We start from the raw sequence: 20,571 nt of genomic DNA, 5'->3' as shown, positions 1-20,571 counted from the left end.
ATTACAGGACAGGATAATGGATTGAGGGTTTTTTAATGTAGACTGGTGCAGTGGCTCTTGGTTTTGTTTAAACTGTTCGGAGCCAACTGTGACTTTACTGTGATTATAAGGGTTTTTGGAATGTCATGAAAGAGGTAAGAAAATCAGATAGGAAGAGCAACAGAACAAAACAGCTTTTGGTAATTTATATGTGACAGTAAACGCAAGATAAAAAGCTAGGTTACAAGACAACTTCATGGCTTCTTTCTGTGTGGTGGTGACTGTATGTGTCAGTGGAGCCATAGGCAATTCAAGACCTCAAGGTAGAATTGGATGGACATGAGTTTAAATTAAATTTATAATTTTTGTTTGCTGCCATAATTCAGGTTTGTTTAGTATGTTTGAGTATTGCATGACAGGAGGATAAAGAACAATTTCTGCTTCCTAAGTCAGCATTTTGTCATCCACTGACATCCACAAGGACCCTCTGCTGATGTCTCTGTGAAGCTCAAAATTTGTGATCCATGTTCATCTACTGTAATGTAAACATAGCTTCATGCAGGACAACTTTCAAGGTCCACATCTGACATGCAAACACCACCAATTGGTGCCTTAATATTTACCCAAACTCTCCTCTGCATGACTCAACCTAGTGGACAACAGAAGGATCACATCTGGCTCTTACACAACTTGTGAAAGGAAAAAAAAAATTGGCATTTCTTTTTTAAATAAATTACTCAAATCATAAGGTATATAATTGTTTTATAAATTACACTAGCATTTTGGCAATTTCCTAAGAATATCAGTTCAGCATTAACAGCTTCACTTAGCCACTGAATTCTGACGGTTTCATTTTAAAGCTTATCTTTGCGTCTGATTTGAAGAGATGATGAGTGAATTATGATCAGTTAGTTTACAACTGGTTTAAGTCATGAAATAATTAATCAAGGAACCCAGCAGCTCTTGTCTAATAAGATAAGCCAAGATAGAACGTCAATGATCCCGATGGAAATTCTTGTGCCAGATTTTGCTCAGGAAAATGGGATCAAGAATACGTGTGGTGCCAAATAGAAACGAAATAAGTTTTAAGTCCATACATTATTAAAGAATGGAATAGAATAGGAAACTGACGTGACATTGACATGAAAATATTGCACATAATCACACAATATTTCACATAAAATTGAATTGCTGCAAATTTAAACAAAATATTACACATGAGGTGTTTGGTTACATTGATTTTTGAGAACTGAAAACAGAAAAAAATGTCAACTATGACACCTGTCAACTGTGTTACACAAAGTCCCGGAATCATATACTGACCCTTCTAACGTAGGACGCTGAAGTTCGCTAAAGGTTTAGATGTGGGCTACATTTTAAACACGTGCATTGTTGTAGCTGCTATTGCTATTGTGCCTAATCTGGTTGTATTTAACTGATTAAAGTAGCTTTAAGGGACTGCTTCAATCCATGTAATGTAGTTTTCCTGCTGTCAAGAATGAATTGCAGTCCCTTCATTACGACTAAAATGTAATTAATGCATCAAAATGTCTCCATCAGTGGCTCACAGTAAAAAGGCTATCTGAGCTTTATTTATTTATGTAAAAATATCCAGAGAAAGCTCGAAAAGCAAAATTCTAGTATTATTTTCAGCTGTGCTTTTTTTTGTTGTTGTTTTATTTTTTAGGTCCCAGAATGTTCTAAGCTTCTAAAGATATTCTAAAAATGTCCCCTAAACATTTTCTGAATGTTGTATCAAGAATTTTATTATTATTTCATTTATTTATTATTATTGTTATAAAAAAATCCTGAGAAAGTGCTGCAAAAAAATTCTAGTATTATTTTCAGTTCTATGTTTTTTTTTGTTAGTTTGTTTGTATGTTTTAGCTGTCAGAATGTTCTTGAATTCTAGAGACATTATATAAAATGTTCCTGAAACTTTTTCTGAATGTTGCATCAAGAATTTATTATTTTATTTATTTATTATTGTTGTTGTTCTAAAAAAATACCCTGAGAATGTAGTGCAAACAAAGTTATATAATTATTTTAAACATTTCCTTATATTTAAGGACCTTCAGCAAAGGCCATGAGCTGGATTTGAACCCCCAACCACTACATATTGCTCCTGTTTATAAGTTGTCCGTTTAACCGGCTGAGTTTCAGGAGATAGTAACTGTTGTAGGTCAAGGAAAAGTAAGCATGAGGACTTGTCGCTGCTGTGTATTCTGGGAAACCTTGTGGCTTTTTCCAACTTTGTTGTACCAACAACAAATTACATTTTCAGCTTTATTTATCCTTTATTTGAATGACCCTAAGGCACTTCCATACTAAAGGGGACCTTTGCATCATGACTTGAAGTCCAAGGCCTATTTTTTGGCCTTAACCTCGTTACTAAAAGGTAAAAGTAGAAGAATTTAGGTGAAAACTTAGGTGGATTTAATGTTGCTTTTTAAAACCTGTGTGAAACTTTTTAAAATTTAGTTTCAGACACCTGTTGCAGTTGAAGTTTTGTTCTGCCTTTTATCCCGCTTACAGCCTTTTTTTGCCTTTGTATTTTTTTACGTTCTATTTTCCTTCATTTTTCTGTGAAGCACTCTAACTGAAAACTTTTAGTAAAATACTAAAAGCTAAAAGTAGTGGGGAATGCAGGAAGTTTATTGGGATATTTTAATTAAATCCCAGAGGAAAACTGCAATGAATCCGATATTAAGCTCAATAATGATGAGAAAAGCACTGAAAAGACACATTTACTCATAAATAAATTTGGAAATATGTCTTTATTAGTACATACATACATATTTTGAAACCCCTAACTCTCACATAAAGCCATCTTAAATATTAGAGAGGAGCCAAAATAAAGCTCCAGTGAAAATCCAGCCTTTATCCCACTATGACTGTGTCATCATCGGGGAACTCGTAGTAGGGAACCTCCAGGTTAAGAGGAGCGGGTCCCTTTCTTATTCTTCCTGAAGCATCATAGTGGGAGCCGTGGCAGGGGCAGTAGTAACCCCCGAACTCTCCAGCATTAGCGATGGGCACACAACCCAGGTGGGTGCACACACCGAGAACGATGACCCACTTGGGGTTTTGGACTCTATCCTTGTCATGCTCGGGGTCACGCAGCTCGGCGATATTCACAGCAGCCTCTGTGGCGATCTCTTTCTCTGTGCGGTGACGGACAAACAAGGGCTTTCCTCTCCACTTGAAGGTCATGTTTTTGCCTTCTGGGATGTCGCTCAGCTTGATCTCCACTTTGGACAAGGCCAGGACATCAGCTGACGCACTCATGGAGGAGACGAACTGGGTGACCACCGTCTTGGCAGCATAGACGCCCACCACAGCTGTGGCTCCGGTCAGCAAGTAGGAGAAGGTTCTTCTTGCCTCACTGCTCTCCTGGGAGGACTTGTTGGGGTCCAGAACCTCAGGGCGGCGGTAGTCTGAAAAGTCGGGAATCTTGATATCTGTATGGGCGAGGCGGACTCCTCCAGCAGCTGGAGAGATGAGAGACAAAAACAGTTTTTAAAGACAGGGGCAACAGATGAGTAAACAGATTATAAACTATACTGTACCTTACAAAAGCAAAGCTCCTTTTTCAGTACTACACAATTTTCCTTTAAAATCTTACAATCTGTTTTTGTTTTCACTCAAAATCACTGTCTTGTCCAATTTAAAGCTTATTAAAAGTTGACCTCATACCAAATATTACTATTTCTGGTGCATTACAGTAACTTGACAAAAAAGGATGACTTTGTCTTTGGCATGACAAATATTTTAAATGTCAACTTTTGGATTAAATCAACACTGACTGACACCCATAGTATTCCTAAAAATACATAATTGAAATAATTTTTAAAGACACTAAATCAAGATTTGCAGGTTTTCCAGTATACTTAAAAGCACAATGTATTACGTCTTGATTAAAATCCAACATTATGTCTTTATAAATGCTGCTAATCCATCTGAGGATGACTTTTTTAATGAACAGGTTAATCATTTAGTCTATAAAGTGTGAATAAATTGTTACATTTTCTCAAACTGCCCAACACAACATTTTTAAATGGTTTACTTTGACTGATCGACCAAACGAAAGTGAAATTCAGTTTGCTATCATGCCAAGACAACAAACAAAAACACAAACGATGCTGTTGATACTATATTTGGTTGTTGTTGACAAATTGAATAATCAACTATTTCAGCTATACTTAGAACTACATAATCATAAGAAGTGCCATGACTTTGACTAGTGTCTCTTTTAGTTACATGATGACTCCAGACAAGACGGTAAGCTCTGACCTAAGAAGGCATTTCAGCTGGACTGGTATGCCGTCTCATAATCATGGTCACACAGCACACTCGTTTATAGTCTTTTAGTTTTCATTTTAAACTACCAATATGCTTCCAGGATCGACTGAAGTTGGTAGATCGCAGTGCTTCGGTTTATCTGTTGAGCTTTCATCATATTTTGTTAATCCATTATACCTCTATCCTCTGTTTACAAATCACACATTTCCCTCACAACACCTTGCCTACTTCCAAAAAGTTGCCAGCAAAAGAGTTAGTTTTATTTAGAAACCGAAATATCCTTTCTGACCAATCTGAGAGGAATTTAGAGGTAAATATTGATTAAAATATTTTGAAACTTTGTATAATCACTGTGCACGTAAACATGCCTTGTCACTGATAGTGCTGTGAAAATCAATAAATGCGCCTCACCTCATCAGTTGGAGATGTTATTAATATAATAATAATAATATCAATAACAACACAAAGACAAATAAATATCTCTTTACAATATCCTTGATTTATAGAGTATCAAATAAGGAAATCTATCATTTATTAGCAATTTCGATTATACTAAATAAATTAATATATTTTTTTCTGACTGATTTGTTTCCCCCACCACATAGGTCGATACTGGCAAAAGAGATAATTTTCAGACAACAACTAGGCAGAAATTACACCAATATCAGCTTTCCGTATTATATAAGACTTTTAGCAGTAAAATAAGCATTTTAATGTCTGTTTGTGAAGTTTTAGCTACATCACGCAGCTCAGCAGCTGGTTATGAAGTCTGTCCTTCGACCTTACCGGCGGCGGGCAGCGGCTCTTTGGATCCGAGGAAAACCAGGCCTTTAACGGCATGCTTAGTAGCCTGAAGGTACGGGGACAGAGCCCCGGGCCGAACGGCTGTGGACATCATCTTTGTCCAAAACTAAGAAACTCCAACCCCGCGAAACGGGACACGACCTTGCGTGTACAAACTGTACCGTGCAACCGGCTGACTTGCTTCACCAGAAACTCGCTTTGCCGTTACAACGTTCCGCCGTACGTGAGGTCTGACCGAAGTAGCCTGTGTGCTTTTTCACCATTTAATAAACTGCAAAATTACACACAGCTATACTGTTTATTCGTTTTAGTATTGACAGATGGGGTTAATTTTTTTAAATCACAAATGACAGGAATTTTACAGAAATTTTAGTACAGGCGTTTCTGCGAGACAGCTATGTCAAGGGTCCTTGTGATGTAAACAAGGGTCCTCGCACAAAATAGCGGAGACGAGCTACACAATGGTAACCTGAGAAAATACAGAAAATAAAGATGAAAATACCAAAAAGAAAGCTATTCCTTCTGATTATTTTCGCATATGTGGCATTTTCACTCTACGCCGCGTATAATGTGTTCTTCAGCACCAAAGTAATATCCCGCGTCCACAGGGTGGTGAAGAAGGAGACAGGAGCTCCGTCGGGTAATTTCAATGAGAGGCCGCTAAAAAAGAATACGACTCGATAGAAAATTATTAAAGATTTGTCACGCAAACAAACTGGATAGAAGCCGTGTATTGTGTTTGCAGGTGGTGTCAGAGATGGCGGTGCTCCCTTTGTTGCGGACGAGTGGAATCCGTGGGAGGATGAGCAGGTGGAGTACAACTCTGCTCTGAACAAGAAGAGGGAGGCCTTCAAACAGCACCTGAGCAGGATTGACAAGAACAAACCCAAAAGATACAAGGTTCAGATCTGGGGGAAAGCTGCCATTGGTAAGTTATGGTATAAATGTATCACATCCGGCATAGGAGGTCTGAACTGTCGTCATATTTATTTATTTGACCAGAGACCATGCAATTAACATTAAACACATCGGATGTCTTGCATATGGGGTTTATAACACTTTGATGCACAACATGGGTCAATAGATATCCATATTCAGTGGAAAATGGGTCACTTTTGACACATTTTGTGCATCAAATGGTTAAGCAGATTTTCAACTCCTGTCCCTGGCTGGGCTTTTCAGTAAAAGTGGACAGAGGACAAACAACAACGATAAAAACAGCACAGACAACATTATAAACTGCATCTCATACACACACACACACACACACACACACACAGAAAACACACAATGACACAATCCACAGTCAGTCGGACCTTATAGATGTCATAGGTGGGTATTTTCTTGTTTTTCTTTCAGCCAATACTGAGCTTTTCCTGTATTTAAAAAAAAAAAAAAAATCTGCAAACATATTAATTTCGTTTAGTAATGTGTTCCAGATGTGACAGCCTTTGATTGAAAAGTCTGTCTGTCCAAATGTAGTTCTACGGTGAGATGTTTTGTATTTATTGTTGGTGGAGCTTCTAGTGACCCTGCTGCTGTCCTGTCTTTGATGAAACAAAGATCGATGAAGCTTTAAAAACTCAGTAAATTGTATTAAAAAAATAAGACTGATGCCACCAAATTGCTTTTTTCTCCCTAATTTTCAGAGCTTGATTGTAACTTTTGTGTTTTATTGTAGATGGGGCTGCTTTAGCCCAAACTGTCAGACAGTATGAGATATGGGAGGCGATCGTAGTGTGCATGCACAGTAGGGCTCCTAAGAATATAATTTTTGATTAACGTAAAGAAGTTCAGATTTTCTTTTTAACTGTTTTTGTAATGTTCTTTAGATGGAGATTTAAGTGCAACCCTGAGATATTGTTGGCTTGATTTCCTAACTGAGAAACACATGGACACTGTTTTTTCCAGGTGTCGAAGCAATGCAGTTAGCAAATCAGCAAAGGATGCATTTTAATATACACAAGGTGTGGCTATTCAGTGGTGCAACTATTGCATAAGCCCAGTCTCACTATTTATCTGCATCATGTCATGCGTTTTGCAGCACATCTGATAAGAACTCTTGTGGCAAAAGGTTTACAACTTCATATCTTTCACCTTGTCTGACAGTTATACTTTTGATGGTGTCTTGTGTGGAAATATTCTCCATTGTTTTTTGGTTTTTTTTTTTTATCTGTTATAGAGCAAATACTGAACTGAAGCTTGTCTCCTCAGGGCTTTACCTTTGGGAACACATTTTAGATGGACCCCTCAACCCTACTGACAAGGTAGCACAATGGCGAGAGGGCGAGCTGCAGACAGGAAAGATTGATTTCAGGTAACAAGTCACACAGTGGAAGCTGAAAAACCCAAGCATGTAATTTTAATTTGAAATTGCATGATACTCCATTCATATAACAACAGCACAAAACATCTGTTTGACTTCTCCTTGCTCATTCTCTGTCTTTAGTTTCTACACAGGTCCTGCTGTGGTCCAGGGTCACGTCCCTCTGGATATGAACAGCCTGGTTCTGGTTCTCAATGGTCGCGAGCAGCAGAAAGTTGCTTACTCCACACGGTGGCTAGAGCACGTCCAGACTCTGGTACAGTCCCACACAGTGTCTCATGTTGCTGTGGTCCTGCTGGGCAATGAGCACTGCAAGAACGAGTGGATCAGCCCGCACTTAAAGAGGAATGGTGGCTTTGTGGACCTGCTGTTTGTAGTGTACGACAGCCCCTGGGTCAATGACAAGGATGTCTTCCAGTGGCCCCTTGGCGTTGCCACGTATGTAATCTCTCAGTAGTCTTGTGTGTATGTGTGCTTTGTTAGTGGTCAACATGAAAACAAAGAACTATCTGAGGTTGTATTTTTAAATGAATGACACTGTATCATATTGCTGTGTTTTTGTTGTTGTCTCTGTGCAGATACAGGCAGTTTCCTATGATCAGGCCGAATGCCCAACTGATTACCTCCAACCGGCCATACCTCTGCAACTTCCTAGGAACAGTTTACAAAAATTCCTCTAGAGAAACACTCATGCATGTACTTAAACATTCTGGCCTGGATAAGGAATGCATCACTGCTGCCAGAGAAAAGTAAGTCATTTTTCAATATTACTGTGTATTGAAGTGTTAAACCTTTACGTTTTGTTTGAGTGGCTGTAACACGTAAAAAAAATGACAAAAATAAAAATATTTGGAATGATAAAATTAAAAACTTCTCACTGAGCCCTTTATAACAAACTTATTGTAAAACTGTTGTTACTGCCATTAGACGACTCAGGCTTAATGAGACATCAGAATGTTTCAATGTATTTTTAATGCTTTGTGAGGTGAAATTCAAGACATTTTATCACATTTTACCAACTGAAATAACATTTATTAACACAGAGGCTCTAACACTGCATGCCATATCGACCCAAACATCCATCAGTGGATTTTTCTCTGCCTGGTGACACGAGTAAATGGTGCGTTTTGATGAGTAAAAACATAAAATACACTCACTGTAAGGCCTTATTTTATTTAGCTTTATGAAGAACATAATCAAGTGCTAGTGATTAGACTTTTTTTCTGGAGGTCGCTCAGTGATCCACAAAGAAATAAGATTCATTAGTAGTTAGTATTTTATTGGTGTGAGTAATTAATTAAGGGGAAATAGTCAAAATGATCTGATTCCACCTTCTTAAATTGTAGTAATCTCTGGTTTCTTCACTCCTCTATGAAAATCTTTGGGATGTGGACAAATCAAGACATATAAAGACACCATTTTGGTGTTTGGGATTCACTTATTGACCTTATTCACCATTTTCTGACATGTTATAGACCAAACAATTACTCAATTAATGGAGGAAATATTAGCAAATTAAACGACAGTGAAAGTAGTCATTAGTTTCAGCCGTAATGAAGATATGAGCTCATGTAAAATTTTACCCAAACACACTCAAGTGCAGCTTATTTTGAACTTTACAGTGAGTTCTGTAAACTTAGAGGGTGTAGATCATTTTTGTCCTTAGACTGGGTCTCATCCCCTTATGTGGTGAGGAACACCGTGTTTATAATGTCTCCCATTTCAGTGTTTTCACTGTGATTTATGGGCTGTTGCCTGCTGCTATCACAGTACTGCACATTTTTACATAGTAAAAATGTCAAGAAACCCTCCCTATTCTATGAATAGATTTTCAGTTTATTCTTTAGGACTTTTACTGTGAGATAACGATGACTTGCTTTAATGGAACTGTACTGGAGTATATTTATTACAGCAGCTTAAACTGTTGGCTTAAGTATTCTTTCCTCCCCCTGTGCCTCAGGTGGCTCCCTCAGGAGACAGCAGACAGTCTGAGACGCTATCAGACAGCTCTGGCCCAGAGTGAGCTCACTCTCTGTCCCGTCGGGATCAACACCGAGTGTTACCGCATCTACGAGGCCTGCTCTTATGGCTCGGTGCCCGTGGTGGAAGATGTTCTGACCCCTGGGACCTGTGCAGCGGGGCCCAGCTCCCCGCTACGTCTGCTAAAAGCTGCAGGAGCTCCCTTCATCTTCATCAGCGACTGGAAGGAACTGCCGGCTATCTTGGAGCGGGAGAGAGTGATGAGCCAGGAGCAGAGGGTGGACAGGAGGAGGAGGCTGCTGGAGTGGTACTCCGGCTTCCGTCAGCAGATGAAGGAAAGGTTCACCGAGGTCATCGAGGAGACTTTCTTTAAAAGCGGCTGAGCGTGGTGCTCCTAAATATCAACAGGGTAAACATTCATTCTATTTATTTTGTGGTTTCTGTGGAGAAATGTGATGTACTACTGGCATAGTGATCCTGGTGATGTTCAGTGTGATATTCTGGTGCAGGTTATTATAAAACCATTTATGTATGTTGTCAAAGCTGCCATTACTAACGAGTAAAAGGCCCCGTGGCATTATCTGTATTTATCATCTAAATGTTTACAGTTCTCTCAAATTTTAAGCTGCCTTTGCATTTTAAAGCTCACGTTTTACTTTAAGTATGTTTTATATCTGTGTTTTTACTTACTTCAAATTGTGATTTTTAGAAAACACTAAACATTACGTGTAGAATGAGATGAAAATGTGTTTTTAGGCCTTTGAAAACGGTGCATACTCTAAATATATTTTGTATTGTGAGTAGCTTGCAAATGGATGTGGTTGGTGTGACATGTCTTGCTTTTTTCTGGTTAAAACCTAATAAAAGAAAGCGTTTTTGTTCTATTTATTTCAGTGCTGTGCTGCATGGGTTCTTGTTTTTCTCAGACGGTGCAATAAAATAAAATGGGATGTTGTCAACAGAAATGTGCAGCTGTCTTGTGCTTTTTTCTTGTGCCTGCAGATGGCGCTGTGGATCAGATAAAACTCTGGATGGTGGGATGTTGGTCAAGCTTTTTGAAGTTTGAGAAAATATTGAAGGGGAAAACTTTTGACTATGAACACAGATCAAGTCATGCATTCATATAACTGAGAGGAAACATGTTGATGCCTCCAATAATATATCTTTTACTGTATTTTTGAAATACTCTGTAAGGAAGTTAATAAAATATATTTGAGTTAGGGTACACTGTGTTGGAGTATGGGTGTAACCAGGAAATATGGGGCTCCTGGTTGGAATTTTAATGGATTTCTGCAGCTGTGGAACTGAAATACACCTTTAATCCCGCTTGGCACAGCACTGAATGTCTACATTTTAAGAAAAAATGCCTACAGGTTCATTACTTTTGATTAATTGAATGCAAAAGCCCAAATGTTTAATGTAATAGTGGACGAAATTAATCACTTTGGCCCTAATGTGTGTTTTTTTTTATTATGCGTAATGCCAAGAAAACCCATTACGCGCAACTAGTGTGTCCCAGCAGCTGACTAATATGGACAGAAAGGCTCCAGATTAGGACTCAGGAGTGTCAGTCCACTGGTGTCCACTAGCTGTGCAGATCCCTCCCCTCCCCTGCCTCTCCTCTCCCTGTCTGCTTCCAGCTGCTGCAGTCGGCCTGCCTGATCTGTCTGCCTCGGAGCCTGCTGGGAGTTACAGGAGGGGGGGAAACAGAGAGAAACCGTCGAGGGAGAGCGACCGAAGGGGGGTGGGAAAGAAAGCGTGTTGCGGGTCACAAACTGGAAATCGCTACCCCCAAAAGGCGCACACACTCAAGTCGACTTTCGGAGCGCTTGTTGGCACTACTTGGGTGAAAAACGCACCACGGAGACCCTGAAACTTGTTTTTCTTCTTCTGTGGTAGCAGCAGCGGTGCTGTTGCGCGCCGTGCCGACTCCGATAGTTGAGGTGGGATTCATTGGTTGGAGCTGGATTGCGCATTGGCCCTGGTGTGTATCCAGCGCTTTACCACCCGGAGGGAAGAGGAACAATGAAGTGCTGAGCGTTTCTCCTTCTTGCTCCCAAGTCTTGTTGCAGAGTTAAATCCTCTCTGAGACTCATTTTGCTCTGTCTCGCTCCCACTTCTTCTTCTTCTTCCTCTGGCGTTCATTTTCCCGTCCTGTGTGGGATGCGTCGGCTGCTGTAGGCTTGTTGACAAACATTTTCTTTTACCAAGAAGTTTTTACAACAAGCTTCGGGCGCAGGAAGACAGAAAATGTCCACGCCGAGGTTCAAAAAGGATAAAGAAATCATCGCGGAGTACGAGAGTCAAGTCAAAGGTAAGGGAGGGTGAAATATTTCTCTCACTGGGAGCACTGAGGGGAAGAAGAAAAAACTAATTGGGAGCAGGCTGGTTCATCACTACCTGCATGAGTCACAGCCGCTGATGGTGGTGTCTTACATTTAGAAATGAATGGTGATTATGACCTCCTGCTGGCGTTCTCTGCTATCCTGAACATCTCCAATCTTCATAACTTGGATTTCTGTAAAATTACTGCCAGGCCTGCTGCAGCTCAGTGTTGTTTCTGTCAGCATTACAAGAGGATAAACATGATTAGCAAAACAAAAAAGTGTTAGTAGAGTTCAGAAGGGGCTTATGGTGTTGTGTAGTTAAAGCCCGTGAAAGCAGGCTGCCCCAAAGAGGAGGTCCTGTAGCCTGTCTACCATTAAATCATCTGTTATGTTCAGCTTCTATCTGGTTCATTTTAATAGTCCTGCTCTGGCTGGTGCATGCAACCTGTTACTGTTGGCTCTTCTCACTTTGTAGTCACCGCTTTGTTCCCACAGCTTTTAACAACAAAATTATGCAACTGGAGAAGGAGGGAGCACAAGTTCAGGCAACACGCATGTAGAAAGATCTGGTGTTTTTTGCTCAGGGGCACTTAAGAAGAACCTGCTGCTTGTGTTTGAGCCTTTTTGTTTTGCTATTCTATCCCCGCTCTGGGTCTTGTTTAATGCCACCAACCCACACACCCACTTTAAAGCATAAAACCGCTGTGTGTCCTGATCCATCAAGGTGATTTAGAGGAGTGCAAGGCTCCGTAATGATTCCACACTAACTTATCTTGTCTCCTTCCAGTCCCCCATGCATGCAGAGCAGTAGGTTCCCAGACAGACAGGCAGGACACAGGAAGGAGGCAGCCACTGCTCCTGGGTAACCATGGGGATTTGGCCCCCAGCCAGCCAGCTCTGTTCTTTAGTGCCGTTAGCATGCAGAAATACCACCTATTCATGTCCCCGTATCCAGCCTCAGATCCTGACAGAGGGAGAGAGGGGAGGTTAGCAGAGGTCGGTTGGGTTTTAGACGGGTCTGGTGCTGCTGCTTGAGGAATTATATGATGGCATGTGGCTGAACACAGACCCTCATTTACAAGGAGTGTAATTCAGGACCCCTTTTCTTCTCCCTGTGTGTGGATGACTAAGGGCTTTGAGCCTGTTATAGAGCATGATGCACAGTCATGGGGGATCCTGAACAAGACGTGACGAAGCCTCCCATTTATCATGCAGAACTCTTGGGATAATAAACAGCAACCTGATGCTGAGAAACGCTGTTCTGTCAGTAAAATCAGTGTTCAGGTGTTTGGTTTTGTTGAAGAGGAGGATTTCATTGCTGAGGCTAAAGCACTGAAGTTTGTTGTGGATGCTCCAGTGGGGAGCTAACATCACACGCAGCCATTTGCATAAAGTAGTGTACTTGTTGTTTTGCATTGTAAATAACCTGTGGGTGTTCAATTTGAGAGTTATCTCTTTTTATTCAGATGTTTCTTTTTTGCTAAACACATTTTGGAGGAAGTATTGGTACATTTACTTTACCTGTAATCAACCAGAAACATTGTATTGCTTATTTTTGCACTTTCTGCACATACTCCATCATCCATCCAATCCCTAATGTGTTTATGCTTGTCGACAAACATAGCAACGAGACTCTTTAGTAGGTCAAATAACTCCTGAAATGCAAAGCCTGTTTGTTTAGGAAAAAATAGCAACCACACTCATTAGGATGTGAGTAATTGGTACCCGGAAAAATTGCCAAAAAAAAGGAGTAACATGTCTTTTTCAGTTTTTGAGCAGCTCCTGATTTTAAAGCTGTAAAGCCTTTTGTTAGTTAAGAGTTTGCAGTGATAATGAGTGGGATCACATCTGCAGTGGACCAGTGACAGCCACAGGCACATTCTGGTGAACACGCATCCATTACTCAGGAAGTAGATCAACAAACAGCCCCGGAAACAGCTTGAGCTGATGTTTGATCTTCTGCCCTGCATTCTGCTCATCTCACAGCTTTTTTTTTTTTTTAAAAAGGAAAGGAATGTTTTCACAATATTTTGACAAACATCTAGCGGGCCAGTTTTGCTTCAGCTTACATAACCACACTTATCTGCAGCCTGAAGCCCTCTGGCCTGATTCTGACAGCAGACATGTGCACCGTCATCGTTTCCCATCGTCAAATCATCCAGCAGCTTATTTACACCAACTATTCACATTCTTCTCCTGGGAATCATCATTTTTATATCTGCTCTCTTTTCAATATTTTTCACCGCAGCAACATTGTGCTGAGTGGGATTGCTATTCAAGTCAGTCGACGTGAGGTATTTAATGTCGTTTTCTATGGTGGCTGTCTGTCTGAAGGCTTTCCTCCGATGGCTGACACGACTATTCTCAGGCCCGGCTCGTCATTCAGCTGACATTCACTTCTTAAGTACCCTCCAACAGCCTTTTTTTTTTTTTTTTTTTTTACCTCCCACAGATGAAATTAAAATGGATGCCATTTTGGCAATTGAAGGAAATTATCCTTTTATTGAGAAAATCTCTGTAGCATGGGGATTTAATTTTTGCTAATTGCTAAGAATTGGCATCTACATCAAGACTCAGCTTGTTTTGGAAAAACAAAAACATTAAGGAGATTGGGCTAAGACAGTGGAATTTGTTTGTGCACATCAGTTGCAGTCAATTAAAGACATTTTAAACCAGCGAGGGGAAGGTTGTGGGCACGTTGGCATCCTCTGTGTACTGGTTTGATGTCAGAGTGTGGCTTTCTGTTTGTGGCTTGGGGGTCGTGACTCAGATGGCAGGATCCCTTTGAGTCTCTGACGGGGCTCCTCTCCTGGATCATTAGAAAAGTTGCCCTTTGACCTGCCTCCTCTGTTGTTCTAAATCCGCGCCTCTGCATACTCACACAGAGAGGTGCTTCCATGTTTGTATGCAGAAGGATTAAAGGCAGGAAACTGCTCAGAGGTGGTGTGGTCTTCGATATCTCTCACGTTTATAGGATTTGTCTTGTTGCGGTTTGAAGTACATTCAGTTTACTTGCATCACTAAGAGGGGCAATTATTACTGTCCAATTGCAAGACAGAAGGTGTGGATGTATGTGTTGCCAATTCCAGATGTTGTGCATATGTGGCATCTGCAGAATCAAAACTGTAATTTTGCTTTAAATCAGTCTTTGGTGGTTTTTAGTGAAATAAATCAAGCGTGTCACCAGACGGGTCCGCTGAAGCCACCTTTTCTTTATTTAAACAGATTCTCCTAACTCATCCTGCTGGGGGGGAAATCACATGATGAAACACTAGAAATATTAGAGCACTTTAACAAATAGTCCATTTAGGAATAGAAATATGAACATTCACTCGAAAAGTGATTTTGTTGATGGAACCCAAAAATGTGTCCTTGGTTCCTTTGATTGTCTTTTATTCATTCCAGCATTAAATTCAGTGTTTTGTGCATACATAAAGCAGCCAATAACACGTTTTACATCAGAAGTTCTTATTAAAAGTGTACCACAGGTCGAAGCCCTATTATTATTGGACAATTTAAATAACTGTGTACTGAATAACATAAAAATATCACAACTTCAGGAAGCCCAACATGTTACGCCTCAATTTCTTGATCACGGAGATTGTTAAGGATTGTTTCAGTTATTTTCAAAGGTAATCAATTAGTTGTTGGGTCTATAAAGTATCAGAAAAGTAAAGAAACCAGAGAATATTAAACTTGAAGACTCTGGATTCAGAGGATTTCAGGTTGGTTTTAATAAACGATTTCCCAAATCAATTATCAAAAAAAAAGCGTGATCGATAAGTCGTTGCTATTATGACACAAAGAGAAGCATCATATTTGACAACCAGCTTTCATGCAGCTTGAGATGTAACTTAAATGTGTTAATAATTGATTATATCAATTGGCTAATAGATTCATGAAACACTGATTGATTGTTCTGAGTAATGCCTGATAATGTCCAACAGACGCACTAAGAAAATAGAATGATCTTTAAAATTAGCAGCTGTCAGACTCCGTCCTCATGTCACCTCTGCCTTCTTGCTCGGTAAATATTGTCAGTGGTGAGTTTAGCGTGTGAGTGGATCTGAAGCCAGCTGTCTTTATGTCCTGACCTTTATGTGACGGTCAAATTTTGTCTCCTTAACGCCAGTGCGAGTCGGAAGGAGTCGTGCCATGAAGTGCCTCTCTGAGCATGCAAAGGCTCTGATTTACAGCTGCTTACCTCTCTTTTCTTTCTACCTTTTCATCTGGATTTAGCTAATTATTTAGCGTAAACAGTTATTTCTTGGTGCAGAGAAGTTGCCACTTTTTTCTTTTTTTGTGCGATGAAAGCAGCTATGTTGTGTGTCTTGTGGAGCAGTTGAGTTGTAACACATTCTCCATCTCTGCAGCATCTCAGAGGTGTTGATGGAGGTTAGAGGTTGAAAGACTAATGGAATTCTGAAGCCTCCTGGAGTACTTCTCCACAGCATCACACATCCATTCTCACACTTACCATCTGTTTTTACTAGCCCTCCTTCTTTAACTGTTGGTGTGTCTGTGGGGTGTTTCCACGCGGCGGTATGGCACTGGGTGTGGCGTTTGAGCACGAGCGTGGGTTCGCACGGCCGGGTGAATTGTTATTGACAGCACCATCTGTGGCCACTCACCCTTTTTGCGGGTTTTAATAAACTCTGCTGAGCACAAGCAAGGCTTCACGCTGCCTGCTGGGCTTTTCATTGTAGCCACAAAGGCCACCAGGACATTACTGCAGCCCCGACCCTTAACACGCTCCTCCAAAAAAAAAATAAAAGCTCCATGCAGCCGTGTCCTCGAAAACCACACAAACAAGTCACCAGGTGTACAGTCTCTGCTCGCGGTTAATTCAGTTTCGTCTCAAAATGACCCTGACGTAGGCTGTCTGGACTGTGCTGGAATCATGTGTAAATTGAAAAGTAACATATTTTAAAAACTAAATTGCTGCTGTTCTACTTTGCTGCTCCCCTCTCTGCTGGTGATGTTGGCGCCTGGTAATGAGCTGGATGAGATTCAACGTGAAGCTGCATTAGCTAATAGGAAGCACAGGGTGTAAATGGAAAGAGAAAGTAAAACAGGAGTCAAAACTGAGATTAAAAAGTGAAATAAATGTTGAAATGGGGGATCTTGGCTGCTTTCTGGCCAACTTTAATTCCTCTGAAGTGCTGCTGGGGCCCAGCAGATGGACAGACAGACAGACAGGAAGGCAGACAGACACAGTTTGACCATCAGGCCATGCTGCTGCCTGCCACCCAGTAGGGCTGCTGGATTAAGGAGGAAGGAGGTTGGGGGATGGGAGAGGACGCCATGAGGTCAGTGCAGAAATAAGTGAAGACGGAGGGCGTAAGCTCAGACTTGGGTGACTTGTTTTAATCTTCGTCTGCGTGTGTTCAGCCGGTTCATCTGCTGGACGCACTGTAAGCCGTTTATACGTTTAGCGGCGGTGAAAGCTTTTGAAGATGAGTGCAAACACTCTCTCAGTGAAGTGTCTTGTTGGTCCTTGTTTCCTGCCTTCACGTAAACAAAGTCACATCTGCTGCTTTGGCTTCGTGCTTTATGAATCCACGACGATGTGTTAATAAGCTGCGGCTCGCTTATTGGCTCAGATGCTCATCACCGCTTCTGGGAACTGGAGCTTAGCCCTGTGGGATCTTGTCACTCTACTCCCAATAAAAAAGCCTCAAGATGTTACCTGGACTCTTATTTACACTGTTTTCCTGGAACCCTAATGCTTTGTAAAGACCTTAATTTCTATGCTGAGTCAGTAAGTGATCAGGTCAGCCAGTGATGTGTTCTGAGAGGATTTAATTAGTTTACCCGACTCACATTAAGTTTGTGATTGTTCTAGACATAACTAAGTTAACAGCTGGCTGACTTCTCATTCCTTGGACTTGCACTTCTTTCTGTGATATAATGGTTACAAGATAAACTGAATACTCAGTTTGAGTAACTGGCGGTGATAGAAAACATGGTAAATATTGGCAAAAAACAGTCATTCAATCAGGTTTTATTTGTATGGCACTTTTTATACAGATACAGACTATAGCACAGTTTACAAAACCAAACGAAATGAAAACAATTCTCCACAATATTCCCCACAGTAGATCGTGCTATAAATAAGGAACTTAATTAGGGAACAGAGACTGAAGAAACGTCAGATAAGCAAAATAAGACAACAATACAAAAATGAAGTGTTAGAGGATGGATGAAACAGACTACAACGTATAAATAAAATAATGTCAAACTAAAGTCCAAAAATCCACCAGACAGACCACTGTTTTGTGTGATGAGTTATTTCCAAAAGCACAGCAATAATTTGATCTGTGAGTCTGAATTTTATTGAACATTTGACACAAGTTTGCATTTGGAGTGAGTCCCTGGGAGCAAAGCGTCACCTTAGACACAGCTTTTATTCCACATAAGCATGTAAGCTGTGTTTTAGGTGGGTTATATGCATGAAACTGCCCTCGGTTTGTTCAGTAGCTCTACAGATTTATTAAAGTCTCTTGATTTAGGTACCGAGGTATGACCGCAATATGTATTATTTTACTGAAGTAGTTCTGAAAACAGTTTTGCTTTGTCCTCTGTGACTCCCCCAACAGCACATTGTGTCTGCAGACTAACATATAATCCTGTATATTAAACTTAACTTGTCTTATATAGGCTCAGATTTTTGGGTAATGTAAATAGTTTAAAACCTTTGTAAGTGCTCCTACCATAATCTGTATATTGAAAATGCTTATTTGTGTGGATGCAGTACAGCAGTAGGATCCATCCTATGGAGAAAGCAAAGGTTACTGCAGGTTAACGCATCGTTAGATTTCAGCAGTTATTAACTTTTTTATCATAACTTGTAAACCAAAGGTCCGTACGCATGGGAATAAAACTTGTAATAAACCTTAGTTCTCCTCTAAGGAAGAGAAACGTAAACCTTTCACCTTTTTTGACTTAATTGAGACAACCAGTAACAACTGTGTTCATCTGATCCTGAGCCTTCACTTGTGCCTGTGTAGCTCTTAACTCTGACTGCCTTTAGCTGGCGTCCTTCCCGGCATTCCTGAAATAATGTAATTCAAAACAATCAAATGTTTGGCAGGGTTGACGAACAATATCGCGCTGGCAAGTCAAGCCTCGTCTGTATTTCCTGCACCTGTCAAAGACAAGCCCAGTTACATTAGTGAGTTATTATGTTGAAGAAATGCACATAATTATTGTTATTTGCTTAAGTCTATAGTAAATGTATAAACGCACCCATTCTCAGACATGCATTATCCTTGAAGTGAACTATCCGCTGTCTTTGATGGAAGTTGCAGACCTCATGTCCAGGCCATGCACAACCTGAAAGAACAAGAACAGAATGCACATCCAAGAACTTTTTGTTGTTTCTGGATCAAGAACGACAAAACATTGTAGCAAAAAAAGCAACATTTAACCTTCCATGTAGAAACTGCTTTTTAGAACGTAAAGCATTGTAGTTTTTTGCGATACATGTGTAAGATATTAACATAAAGAGGCCATAAAATTGGCTCAGACTTTTTCCGAAACGGCTACAGTCATTCATTTCTGTCCTCAATATTCACAAAAACCGCAACTCCGACATCCTTATGATTTTGATAAATGGGACACATAAAATGTAAAGTTTCACACATCTCCACAACAATCCCTCCCTTCACCCACTGTCTCCAACGCTCTTTCTCCGTCCAGCCTTAACACAGATGAACAGAAGTTTAATTTACTAATCTCGTAACTCCTCCTCGTCCCCTTCCCCCCATTTTCCTTTCTTTTGCCTTGACCTCCTGACCTGAGGGCAGCAGGCTTTGAGCCCACTGACCTCCTAATCAATACCCAAGGACCACCCCTCGAGGCGCGGCTGCCATGTTCGGACCCTGAGGAGAAGTTTGGGAGGCGTCATAAAAAAGTAGTGGTCAATAAAATGTCAACTACAGGCTTCACCTCTTTTGTGCGTGGAAGTCTGATTGATTATAGCTTAAAGTCGAGACGCCACACACCCCTGTCCTTTATTTTAAAAATATAATGGAGTCTCGCTGCACCCCGAAACGTCTACCACCGTTTAATGTGGTCGCCATCTCTGTTTTTAGCAGTGCAGGGAGGAACTGCCGAGAGTTTCCCATGGTCTCAGCTCTCAGCTTATCAGCCTCACAATAAAGGCTCATTGTGGGTTTGCAGCAGAAGGAGGCCGAGCGTACAGCAGCAGCAGCAGCAGCCGTGGTGGTGTGAGCAGCCTCGGGCAGGTCTTGTGAGCTCTAGTCTGAACTCTCCTCCACCCTCCCTCGAGATGGAAACTGGAGCCATAGCTGTGGTTGCAGCCACAGATATGTGGGGTGCTTGGAAATAAAAAAAGGAAAAAAAAGAGCCATTTACGGATGAAGGTCTGTCAGCCATGTTCCTCCCCGGCTCTGAGTCCTGTTGCCAGTGGTCACACCAGGAGAAAGTCCTCCTATTGCTGCGTTATGTCTCTTCTCACTCACTCTAATCCTCATAGAGAGCGTCTCTGTGTTGAACAGTAAAATAAACTCAAGATGATGGATGAAGATGAAGCTATTCTGCGTATTTATAGTTCTCTTTTATCCTTTTAAGCATCTCTGAAGGTTTTGCTTTCCCTTAAAAACTCCGCTTGTTTTTCTGCTCCACTGGTCAGCCACTTTCCATAAATAATACAATAATTTTATTGTCACGAGGCTGTGCGTCATGTGGTCTTTACGCAATCGACGAAACGGCTGATATTTTCTTGCAAATTCTTATTTCCTGTGGTTTACCGTCAGATAAAAGAAGAGAATCTAACTGAGTCATCAACTATTTGTAGCACACTTGGAATCACACTCGCAACGGGCTAAT

At 40.7% G+C, this 20,571-nt stretch overlaps 4 protein-coding genes across 7 annotated transcripts in view; 2 read left to right on the top strand and 2 right to left on the bottom strand.

The window, feature by feature from the left end:
• Window positions 1–20,571, bottom strand: part of zgc:77752 (uncharacterized protein LOC393862 homolog) — a 411,733-nt gene that overhangs the window by 14,444 nt on the left and 376,718 nt on the right. The window lies entirely within an intron of this gene.
• Window positions 2,738–5,296, bottom strand: LOC110956655 (cytochrome b-c1 complex subunit Rieske, mitochondrial-like). The gene is made up of 2 exons (XM_022202278.2): window positions 5,068–5,296; window positions 2,738–3,470 (listed from the first exon to the last, which is right to left on the bottom strand). The coding sequence occupies exons 1-2, from the start codon at window positions 5,177–5,179 to the stop codon at window positions 2,860–2,862; spliced, it is 723 nt and encodes a 240-aa protein (XP_022057970.1). The 5' UTR covers window positions 5,180–5,296; the 3' UTR covers window positions 2,738–2,859.
• Window positions 5,499–10,356, top strand: rxylt1 (ribitol xylosyltransferase 1). The gene is made up of 6 exons (XM_022202265.2): window positions 5,499–5,725; window positions 5,831–6,013; window positions 7,300–7,402; window positions 7,535–7,849; window positions 7,990–8,160; window positions 9,372–10,356. The coding sequence occupies exons 1-6, from the start codon at window positions 5,578–5,580 to the stop codon at window positions 9,772–9,774; spliced, it is 1,323 nt and encodes a 440-aa protein (XP_022057957.2). The 5' UTR covers window positions 5,499–5,577; the 3' UTR covers window positions 9,775–10,356.
• The window catches only part of srgap1a (SLIT-ROBO Rho GTPase activating protein 1a), a 97,440-nt gene continuing 87,825 nt past the window's right edge, over window positions 10,957–20,571 (top strand). For 3 of the 4 annotated variants that reach the window (XM_022202302.2, XM_022202326.2, XM_022202318.2), the window contains exon 1: window positions 10,957–11,705. In XM_022202302.2, coding sequence (XP_022057994.2) covers window positions 11,642–11,705 — 64 coding nt within the window. In that variant the 5' untranslated portion in view covers window positions 10,957–11,641. The remainder of the gene's footprint in view (window positions 11,706–20,571) is intronic. The other variant, XM_022202310.2, reaches the window with a different exon arrangement.

The sequence above is a fragment of the Acanthochromis polyacanthus genome, chromosome 8 (genome assembly GCF_021347895.1).
Source record: "Acanthochromis polyacanthus isolate Apoly-LR-REF ecotype Palm Island chromosome 8, KAUST_Apoly_ChrSc, whole genome shotgun sequence".
NCBI classification, from domain to species: domain Eukaryota; kingdom Metazoa; phylum Chordata; class Actinopteri; family Pomacentridae; genus Acanthochromis; species Acanthochromis polyacanthus.
This window is presented reverse-complemented; position numbering and strand designations above follow the sequence as displayed.

Coding starts and splice junctions, on each gene's coding strand:
- LOC110956655 (XM_022202278.2), bottom strand. CDS start 5,179: ATGATGTCCACAGCCGTTCGGCCCGGGGCTCTGTCCCCGTACCTTCAG. Junction 3,471..5,067: donor AGAGCCGCTGCCCGCCGCCG/GTAAGGTCGAAG, acceptor TCATCTCTCCAG/CTGCTGGAGGAGTCCGCCTC.
- rxylt1 (XM_022202265.2), top strand. CDS start 5,578: ATGAAAATACCAAAAAGAAAGCTATTCCTTCTGATTATTTTCGCATAT. Junction 6,014..7,299: donor CTGGGGGAAAGCTGCCATTG/GTAAGTTATGGT, acceptor TTGTCTCCTCAG/GGCTTTACCTTTGGGAACAC. Junction 7,403..7,534: donor ACAGGAAAGATTGATTTCAG/GTAACAAGTCAC, acceptor CTCTGTCTTTAG/TTTCTACACAGGTCCTGCTG.